At 41.3% G+C, this 11,199-nt stretch overlaps 1 protein-coding gene across 1 annotated transcript; it reads left to right on the top strand.

Annotated features, from left to right (window-relative positions):
- The first annotated feature begins 192 nt into the window (after positions 1–192).
- CHMP5 (charged multivesicular body protein 5) lies at positions 193–11,164 on the top strand. The gene is made up of 8 exons (XM_052788158.1): positions 193–380; positions 5,388–5,492; positions 6,255–6,301; positions 7,897–7,990; positions 8,071–8,142; positions 9,236–9,344; positions 9,737–9,849; positions 10,560–11,164. Exons 1-8 carry the CDS (start codon positions 312–314, stop codon positions 10,608–10,610), a joined length of 660 nt encoding a protein of 219 aa, XP_052644118.1. The 5' UTR covers positions 193–311; the 3' UTR covers positions 10,611–11,164.
- Positions 11,165–11,199: the final 35 nt, after the last annotated feature.

Genomic DNA, 11,199 nt, shown 5'->3' with positions numbered 1-11,199 from the left:
AGAATGTCAGTAGTGATGTACCTTAAAAGGTATTTTTGTAGGCGGCGGTGTTGAACAGGCGGTGCAAGCCCAGTAGCATAGAAATGATGACACAGTGTACGTGTTGAGGGAGAAAACCGCTTCCTCTACGTCATCGCCGTCCCTCACCCGGTGTGGCCCCACGCAGCCAATAGCAGCCCGCCGCCGTCGCGAGCAGGGCGGAAGTCCAGGGGCGTGCCGCCGTACCAGTGCTTCGGGGGGGCGGGGCCCGGCCGGCGGTGGGTTTCCGGGTCGGCGGGGAGCTCTGTTACCGGGACCGAGGCACCGCCGCCATGAACCGCTTCTTCGGCAAAGCGAAGCCGAAGGCGCCTCCGCCCAGCCTCACCGACTGCATCGGGACGGTCAGTGCCCTCCCCGGGGGGGGGGGGGGGGGTCGGGGGAGCGGCGGAGCGGGCCCGGCCCGGCCGGCGGGGCGAGGCCCTCCGCTCCCGGCGGGCCCGGGGCTGAGGGGCGAGCCTGGAGGGCCGGCGGCCCGCGGGCCCTGCCCGCCTGCGCTGGTGTGGAGCTTCGGCCCCGAGTTTAGTGCCCGTCTTCGGGCCCGCACCGCCCCGGAGGCACGGCGGGGGGGGGGGGCGGCGGTGGGCGTACGGTGGTTTGGAGGCCGAGCCCGTGAGTGTGCCTGTGGATGGACGGACAGACGGACGGATGGCCGTGCGTGTCGGTAGGCACCTGTGCACAGGTGTGCGTCTGGGTGTCCGGGGGTGGAACGAGAGCGGTGTGCGGGCACCGGGCCTGCCGGTCTGCGTGTGTGTACTTGAGCGTGTGTAGCTACACGGCCGTGCTTTGGCACGGTGTGTTTGGGTGTGTGTGTGCGCGCAGGTGTGTTTTAGCGCGCACCTGGGCGTCGGCGCTTGTACAGATATCCGCCCATGCCTGTGTTTCTTCGCTGCGTGTACGAGCGCATCCCATAAATCGATGCACACGATGGGCGTGTAAGGCCTGGCTCTTACATCCTCGTGGATATTTCCAGTATTTCCGTCTGAGGGCTTCGCTGCTCTGGTTGCACGCGCTAACTCCCGCCATGCCAAGTTGCGAGAAGGCAGGGACAGGAGCAAGGGAACGAGCCCCTCTGTCCCATACAGAAGGTGGGAGGGCACATCCCACCTTCTGATGAAGATTGTTCCGTCTGCTACGGACGAGCTTGCCGTAGCGATGGCAAAGGCGTGTGCAGGTGCACAGTTAAGCCCAGACCAAGTAAGAAATGCTGAGGAAACACGTGGTGGAACACTTCACAGCTGTTGTAAGGTTGGCCTGCCTGAAAAGAAGGTTAAGGAAAAGTTTTAAGAAGGTTAATCTTGTAATTTCATAGTCTTCTTTTGGCTTTTAAGTTTGTGAAGAAAACCGGGGTATGTTTTTGCCGCTCCTTCTGTCGTAAACTAATTTTGAGGGGTGAAGAAAGAATACAGAGGTCTTCAGTATTTGTCCGAATGGTTAACAAAGTCAGGTGAAACGTCAGTAATGGTTGTGGTATAAGTAGAGGGTAACTGAGCATTGTCCCTGGAACCTGGCAACAAAACGTGTCTGTGGAAAATCACCATTTTCCTCCCAGGAGACTTATTTTGCTACCCGGTGAAGAGACTCTTTCAGTTAAATACCTAATATTTGTCAGTGCTGCCTACACAAACCCATGCACGTCAGTCTCTTGTGTATGCCAGTGGCTGGGACGAGGAGAGAAGTGGTCACAGTTACTGTTTTTCCCAGTACGTTATTTTATTGGCGAAGAATCTGCATTGCTTTTTAGCGGTATTGAACCCAAACATAGCTCCAAGTACATTTAGTTAGAACAGTAAATAAAGCATATCCTCAAAAATCAGGGTGAGCTTTCCCATTGTTACCAGTGAATGCTTTGGTGGATGTCTGGAACTCCAAAATCCATCTGAGATACTGTTATTAATACTTAAGTTTGCCATTTCAGGGCTATAAGCAGAAGATCAGGAAATCTCTTCCTCACAGCAACCAACTCTATATTAGTCAGTCAGATTTTTGAGGGCTGATTTTGACAGTTCCAAGTTAATGTGCGTTTTCTAATGTTGAGACAAATCATAACAAAACCGGCCAGATTTCGATATGCCAGTAGACTGTCTTCCACTAGGAGCTTGTTCAGTCCCAGTGGATTTTGGGGGTACATAAAAGTGTAATTTAAACGGCTGCTTTGACTGGCAATGCCAGGAATTTAGGATTTTTTTCCCAAAAAGGTGGTCGTCACCACTACCCACCAGGAGCTGCATGCAGTTTTGATTGTCTTCTAGTCGTCTGTAATGCCATTATCTGAAAATTTGGCTATAGAAGACAACAGGTTAATGGAAATGCAGACTTTCAGATTTATTTTACATATGTGGTGACCTGGCAACCCATGATGAATTACAGGGTGGCTTTTAAGATACGAAATCAAGAGCCTGTGTTGGTCAGCTGTTGAGAAATGAAGGGCTGGGTCCAAGCACAGCTCTTGGTACGAGGAAGTCTATAAACCACTGTTAACGTTACTGAGCTCCATGTTAGCTTTTTGCCCTGTTTTGACAACTTTCAACTTCTGTGGATGGAACTAAAATTTAAGACAGTTCTGTATACTAGTAGGTGTGGGCAGAAACATACTTCTTTTACAAGTTTGAAGTTTATGCATTAACTTTTTGTGCCAATTTACATGAGGTAATCTATCTGAGCCGAGAATAACTTGCTGTGTTTTCAGGTCATTTTCGCAATAGTGAGGTCTCTAGTACAAGTCCTGCTAAAAGATGAGAGAGATCATCAGGTTTTTTTTTTTCTTAAATTGCCTGTGAATTATTATTGAAGAGAGTTGTGTGAGATGTTAAAAACTTGCACTGTTTCTTTAGAATGTTAAATTCAACAGTTTGGAGACACAAGTAATATCACTTCTATGTTGTTTCAATCTTAGACATATTTTGTTATATCTTTTGAAAGAGTCAGATTGCTTTGTAAAATCTCTTACTGTGTTACTTCAGTGGTAATTAGCCATTAAATGGCAGTTAGGAGTTATTGTATTTGGCGAGCAATGATTAATGTTTAGAGTTACTATTTGTTAAAAATGTAGACAACTCTTGGGCGGTAATTATGCCTGTGTTTTGGATGTTCTTTCCTGTATATGCAGAAGTAGTGTGACTGAACCCAATAAGACCAGCACACAATACGCTCTTTTTCCTGTGGTGAGAGAACAAGCATCACCTTAAGATATCGAAACAATTCAAGATTTTTGCATTTAAAGAGCTGGTTCTGTGGGATCACTAATCTGAAGTGTTTACTAAAGCCCAGGGAACACTTCTCCCTACTTCTCTTCGGTGGCTGGTTACTATCGAGTTTTCCGCCTGGCTGTGTGATGCCCTCCTGTCACTTGTTCTCCATTGGTATGTTCCCATTCTCCCTTGCAGTTTCTGCTCGCTGTCTTGCCCGCCTGCCGTGCTTGCCTCAACATTGCACTAAGTGGCAGATTTTTTTTATCCTTGCTGGCTGAGCACAGTCAGATGACTCAAAGCTGTCATGAGGCTGGTAGGAGGAAGGATCTGTGGCATTGGTATTGTTTTTACTTTGTCTTCTTTGAAAAAACACTCCAAATTTACGTTTTTTCAGAGTAGTAAGTAGGAAACATAGGAACAAAAGACTAATAGTTGTGACAACAGTGTTAAAACTCAGTCTTGTATGTGATGTTCTTTTTTTAATTGAAATAAAATGTGATTTTGCTTAATAGCGATTTGGGATACCACGATCACTTTCTTTTGTTTAGATTGGGGCCCTTCTTTAGCAACGAAACGTACCTCGGTATGCCTTATTTGTCAATAATAGAAAGCAGCTCTTCAAGTCCTAATACACAGTCTAGTTTTCTTTTGGATAAATTAGATCCGTTGTCCCCTCTTCTGTCCGTTCTCATTTTTAAAAGCTGTGTAATGTCCTGTGTAACATGTGTGTGCAATTTTTATGTAGTTAATCGAGGTGGGAGGATCTGTCTCTGTTTTCTGCTAGTACTGCCTAAAAGAATCATTATATAAATAAACCAAATAACCGGGTTTCCCCTGTGAGGGAGGTTGACCTCAGAGATACATTTAGCTGATGAAGATCTTGAGGAGGTGCTACACTTTGAGCCTGCAAGAGGTTTGCAATCGCAAATATCTCTTTTTCTTGCTGTTAGGAAAATATTTGGCCTCATAGAAAGCTTAATACAATTTTTTCAATGCCAGCTGTGCCCAGGCACTTTAATGTCTTGTGTGGAGTGTTCATATCAAATGTTCTGCTCCGGATGCCTCTGGCGAATGCATGTTGCTGTCCTAGAGCAGAGATTCAAAAGGATCACTGAGGCACCAAAATGAAAATCTGCATAATTACACATGTTTAGCCACACTATTAGCAAGTCAAAATTGTAAATTTGCACTGATTGGCCTCACGCTATAATTGGAATGTCAGTATATTCTAATCCCTAGAGAGGCTCCTTGGAATGAGAAGTTAATAAGCTTTATTTTGTTGTTTCCAGAGAAATGCTGTGATAGTTGGTTCATGTTAAGGAGGCTTTCTTTGTCTTTTTTATGAATTTGTCTATGCTGTTAGAATGATCTATACCCATGCTTGGTTATGTAATTACCACTTTTAACCTTCTTATGCAGAAGGGTTAAAATATTTCCATGATGACAGCTCTGTGATATGCTTTGCAGCAGGGCTGTTGGGCTCGACTGCTGGAGGTCTCTTACTGAGCTACGCAGCTACTATTGGGATTTGAAGCAAAAGTGCAGTAAGAATTCAGAGTAGCTACCAGGTGGAACTGCTGTGTCCTGGCGCCTTTTGTGGGAAGTGATGGGGAAAGTGTCTCTCTGACAAATAAGTTAGGCACCTTTGAAAAAATGGTTAAGTCTGGGCTTCTTAAACGTAACTAGTAATCCAGGTATTATTCTGAAGGATTATTGTTCTCTCCTCACCAGAAATAAACCTCTAGCCTTGCTGAACACATCCCTGTCCCTTTTGCATTGCCCCCCCTATCTGCCAGCGTGGTACACTTAGGTTTTTCTTTCTCCGTTCCAGTATAGTCCGTGGCACTGGAAGTTATCAGAAATTCCTGAACAGAGACCTTGACTTGAGTGGGTGTGCAAGGGAGCATCTCAAAGTGATGACAACATGTTACAATGGCAGATCTTCCTGCAACCTCAGAAAGTTTCTTTTGCTCCTTGTAGAAGGCGTTTCACTTGATTCTGGGTTTGGATTCTCTACAAACTGTTTATAAAACCACTGAGTGAAGAAACAATTCAGTTAGAAGCATAATAAAACTGAGGCTGTTCTTTTTATTGTCCAATACCTGAATAAAACCTTAATGAATGGGTTTTTTTGTTTGTTTTCCCCATTATGTATTAAAGGTGGATAGCAGAGCTGAGTCAATTGACAAGAAAATTGCTAGGCTTGATGCAGAACTAGTGAAGTATAAGGATCAAATGAAGAAGATGAGAGAGGGACCTGCAAAGGTAAGAATCTTCTGTGGGATTTAAGCATGAGAGGATGTGACTCATACTTCTTGGCACCTAGTGGCGTGATTTAGCCAGTTCATCAGGTTCTTAGAATTGCATCGTGCCCTACTGATGAGATACAAAGATCCTTCAGGATTATTTTTATTCTGAAGCATCTCTTAGACATGCATCTTTGAACGGTGTTTTCACTGGTCTTTATTTCTTCCAAAGTGTAATGTAATTCCTCAGTCAGAAGTAAGTTGCTTCCCTTCTTCCTTCTGTTACCTGAATTAAGTCTAGTAGAGAGGCTGTTTTCTTCATCAGCCAAAACAAAAAGGTCTGCACTATGCAGAAAGGGAGTAGGAAAACCCATTTTTGAAAGTGGATGAACATGTAATATAAAATATATCTAATAATAAACATATCTAATATAAACAATATTGTTAAAGTACCTTTCGCAGTATTATTTGATGCTGACCATTAAAATGTGTTGATGAAAGATGGTTCTGGTGGACTAAGTTTGACTTTGTATTCTGCTTGTCAAAAAAAAATTTAAAAGCCAGAAATTTTGAAAGTATTTTCTATTAGAAGCTTTACTTACAAGCCTATTTGGTTAATCATTAATGCAGGACAAATGCTGAATGTGACTATTGTTAAACTCTTTGCACTGGTAACTGAGGAATCTTTTGGAAAACTTAAATGCAATACATTAGGTTTAAACAGTATAATCAAGAGTGAAGTCAAATATTTTTCCTAACATAACGATATTGTGTCTTTCAGAATACAGTAAAGCAGAAAGCATTGAGAGTGTTAAAGCAGAAGCGAATGTAAGTTTAAACCTTTCTCAGTTTGGGATTAATGAAAGCCTGTTTTCTTTAAGGGGGATGGCACACTTTCATTTATCTTTCCAGTACTCTTGATTTTGAGCATTCTTTAAAGAAAAATGCTGAACAAGCTAGCTGGCCTTTCAGAAGCGTCTCCTTACAGATTTTGCATCAGCATATTTATGCCTTACTTGTATGTGAGCATATAAATTTGGATTGGGACAAGCTGACCTACATCTGCTCATTATTAAAGCTATGCTTGGGTCCTAAACTTTCTGACAGTGCCTCATTTTATATTATTAATTGAGTACTGTAAATCGTGTACTTGATGATCTTGGTCTGGTTTACTGGAAATTTACCTGTTCTCTGTGGACACCCTTTAGGACTTGAGCACATGTAGCACAGGTAATTGTGTCTATGCAAAAAAACCAGAATAGATGGGATAGATGATCCTGTGGTCTGGTCTAGTCTACTATACTGTCTTGAAAAGTGTCCAGCAACAAATACAAAGGAAAGAATGTCAGAACATGGCAAGTGTTCAGGGGTGCTTCGCTGGAATATCTTACACTCCCTGAACTGCAAATCTCTTAGATGCTATCTGAGCCAAAGCTCCTTCGTCTTGTATTTCATATCCGTCAGATGAATTGTACCTCTGCAGCCTTGCTCAATTACTTGTTAAGTATTTGTGAACTCTTACCATCCGAAATAGCCTATGGTAAGGAATGCAATAGTTAGATGTTATGAGAAGGACTGCTTGGTTTTGTTTGTTTTTTTGTTGTTTGGTTCTGGGTTTGGGGGTTTTTTTCATTTTTTTACCTATGCTGCCTGCTAATCTTACTTGATAGTTGTTCCCCTATTTACAGTCACTGGGCCCCTCATAATAGGCTATCATCATATCTTTTCCATCTTGTTGAACAGTAATTTATTTAGTCATTCTTTGTCCAGAAGCTGTTCTGTATTCCTTATCTTGCAGACGTTCTGCCTTGGGTTTGAAGAAGGACTCACTGTTCGTTTTTATGCTTTCATTTTTATATTTAACTTGACACACTTTACATTCTTGTTTGGATACAAGTTTAGCTTTGAGAAGGATGATTTCTTGATTTTTAAAGTCTCCCTCTTCTTTTTGGTTAGCCTTAACAGTTTCCTTTTGCTACCCTATCCTCCCCCTCCTCCCTGCCCTGCAAAGCTCCAGTGCAGAGCCATTGTGGTTTGGATAACCTGCATCTCTTCCATTTTGCTTACAGCGTTAGTGAGCAATGACACGCATCTCTAGCTCATAGCGATTAAAACTTTTGCTATATCCTCACCTACTGTGTTAGCCTATACAAATACGGTGTCGCTGTCAGTTAAAACAGAAGCTTAGTTCAGGAGTCGCTTTGTCCACTTTAAATGCACATAAATGCGTATGGCCAGATTTTTATAAAGCTGTTTATTCTGTGATTGTTTATAAGAAATTAAAAAAAAAAGCCCAAAACCGACCATCTGTTCCTATCTTTAGACTACTGCTGCTGGTTTTTCAATTTTTAAAAAAATTAAGAATTTTTGTGGCAATAAATAGTGTGGTGTTTTAAAGCCATTACTTGCATTGTTTTTAACAGGTATGAACAACAGAGGGATAATCTATCACAGCAGTCTTTTAATATGGAACAAGCTAATTACACTATTCAGGCACTGAAGGATACAAAGACAACGGTACCAGTATATTAATCTCACATTTGTTTAATTTGTGTATGCTACATCAGATACAAGCATGTTTTTGGGCTCTATTCCAGGTTGATGCAATGAAACTGGGGGTGAAAGAAATGAAGAAAGCTTACAAGCAAGTCAAAATTGATCAAATTGAGGTGAGCTTCTATAGTTTAAGTTATTAAAGCACAGAAACAATGTACTAAAATAGTGACAAGTGGACTATGTCACTTGGAGGTAAGCTGACTGTTTTAGTTCACATGAGTTTGCCTCCCTTTTTTATGGGAACACCATCATAATCCCTTCCCGATTTCTCTGGTACTGCACGATCAGTTGTTGGCCTTACTGCACTGATTGTTGTTTCCTTGCTGGGCTAATCTTTAACCTCTCCCTTTCTTTCCTCTGCACTTCAGCGTAAATGTTGGTGAATACTTCCTGCTATGGCTTTTTTGTCCTCTTTTTTTTTTTTTTCCATGTTAGCAACACGCAGATTAGTCCTTTGCTCCCCCAGTTCAAGGTAGCGCCTGATTAAAAAAACCAAAACCCAAACCCCAAAACAACCAAAAAACCACCAAAAACCAAACAAAAAATTTAATTTCAAGAAGTCTGCAAGGCCTGAGCCTGTCTTCAGAAAATGCATAAAAAACCCTTGTAAGATCTCTAAATATAAAGTATGCTGTACTTAAACTCTTATCAAATGCCAGTGCTGAATTCCTTTAAGTCCTCTTTCCTACGCTGTTTTTATATATGGCCTGCATTGTAAACCTTTAGGCAAGTATTGTCTCCTTAGTTTTACCAAGTATAGTGCCAAGAGGTATGCTAAAGTATCTTCTAAATTTTGCTGTGGCACAACTCAGGTTAGTGCTTATTCTCCAGATGGTAGATTTAATTTCTCTAGATTTCAAACTCTCCTGCTTTTCAAGATGATGCTGGACTCTGGGTATTTTATTAGAGGTTTTCAGTTTACCTTGAAGAATACTTAAAACAAGAGGATTTTGCAGAGATGTTGTTTCAAGGTTCCTCTTTTTCTACCTCATACATTTATTGTAATTTTAATAGTAGTTAAGGCCACACTATAGTCCTGAATGCATGTGTCTTGACTTGTATTAATGCTGCTTCAAAAAACAGTTTATGCATTAACAAATTTGAGTGCCTTGTATGTTGGAATTATTAAACTGAATTTGATTAATCTCTGATAAGTTTAACTAAAACTATAAAATACGGACCAGTTGAAATTGTTTCTTGCTTCAGGACATACAAGATCAGTTAGAGGATATGATGGAAGAAGCCAATGAAGTCCAGGAGGCACTGAGTCGCAGCTATGGAACACCAGAGATTGATGAAGATGACTTGGAAGCAGGTGAGGAAGGTGGAGGATGATTTTTACGTTACTGAATGTAAAAATCATCATGCAGTCATACAGTGATTTTTAATTTCATTAGTCAAATACTTTAAGTGTGTTTAAAAAAAGAAGTTTTAATCACTTTTTTAAACATAAAAGCTGCATTTCCTTTAAGAGCAGTAACAAGAGTATGAGACAAACATGAGAGATACACTGATGGAATGCTACAATGACGGAAAGAAGGTTCTCTCCATTGTGTGTGTGTGTGTATTCCTGACTGATGACTAAATAATGCTGAATGAGTATGAATGTAAGCATTCAGTATGAATCCTGTTTCTCTGTAAGAGCGACTTTTCTTTTGCAAAAGGAATTCCTTGCATAATTTTTCAACCGACATAATTCAATTCCAGAACTGGATGCATTAGGTGATGAGCTTTTAGCTGATGAAGACAATTCCTACTTAGATGAAGCTGCATCTGCTCCAGCAATCCCAGATGTCACTCCTACTGACACGAAAAACAAAGTGAGTCCTTTCCTCTTTAAAAGCAAAATACCTGTATTTTTTTGTTTTGGATTAGTCACATTTGTGTTGGTTGCTTGATATTTGGAATCCTTAATATTTTGAACAAGAAAATGTGCTTAATGTTTTACATATTTTGGATGCTATATATGAGACAGTACAGTGTACTGAATGCTCTTTATTATGTTTTAAAGAGCTAAAATGGCATTTTGTAACTCCTGTTAGATGGGATATTAGAAAAAATTTCTTTACTGAAAGGGTTGTCAGGCATTGAAACAGGCTGCCCAGGGAAGTGGTGGTGTCACCATCCCTGGAGTTATTAAAAAACCACGTAGACGAGGCACTTCAGGACATGGTTTAGTGGGCATGGTGGTGTTGGGTTGACGGTTGGACTCGATGATCTTAAAGGTCTTTTCCAACCTAAACGATTCTGTGATTCTAACATTGTCAGACTGCAAGTAGAATGAAGTGTACCATTACAGCTCCTCCTACAGTTATTCTTAAAAACGTAAGAAAGTCTTCTGTGTGTTTGCTTTTGGGGCTTTAATACAGCTTCATAGTGAGGGAGAATACCGTTGCTCTTCTTTTGACCCCAGCTGTCACACAGGGACAATTACAGATATATCACTTTATAGAAATTGTAAGGAAACTTTTGTGAAACGTTCTGGCTGGTGGAGAGTTGTTAACCTGTTGCTTCTTTCCCTTTCTTACAGGATGGTGTATTGGTGGATGAATTTGGATTGCCAAAGATCCCTGCAACATAAATGTTTCAAAAGCACAATGGATATAATGAACTACACTTTACAAATCACGTTAAGAATTTTTTTTTAAATCCTGGAGAACTTGTCCTTCCAGTGTAACCTTAATATCACTACATCTTAGAAGGCAATATCAATGGCTGGTGGTGTTCTTTCTTTGAAGAAAGTTGCTCTGCTACTGACTTTTCTATTAATGGAAAATTCGGCACAGTTCCCTTCAGTGGAAGCAGTCAAGTCTGACAGGTTTCGATTTCCATGTCTTCTGGACAAAGTATGATGTGAAGAGTAGTGGTGGCTGTTGATAGCTGAGGTTTATTTTGACTCTGTATTATGTTTCTCTTTCTTGAAACCGAGACTGTGCGTCGCTGCTCACTCTCTGTAAAATAGCTCCCTTATTACTATGCTCATTTGATAAAAGAATTGAAAGCAATTTTTAAACTACCGCAGTCGCGAGACTTTTACGCTACCATCCTTGTAACCTCCTCGGAAGCTGTAATAAATAGGGTTATCGTTAACTTTATGTATTCTATGGAGACATAAAATCACGTAGATTAGCTGACGCCTTCGTGTGGTGTTTCTGGCCGTTAATTTGGGT

This window comes from Harpia harpyja, chromosome 5 (assembly GCF_026419915.1).
Source record: "Harpia harpyja isolate bHarHar1 chromosome 5, bHarHar1 primary haplotype, whole genome shotgun sequence".
NCBI classification, from domain to species: domain Eukaryota; kingdom Metazoa; phylum Chordata; class Aves; order Accipitriformes; family Accipitridae; genus Harpia; species Harpia harpyja.
Note: the sequence above shows the minus strand (reverse complement) of the source record. Positions and strands in the feature narration are given on the sequence as shown.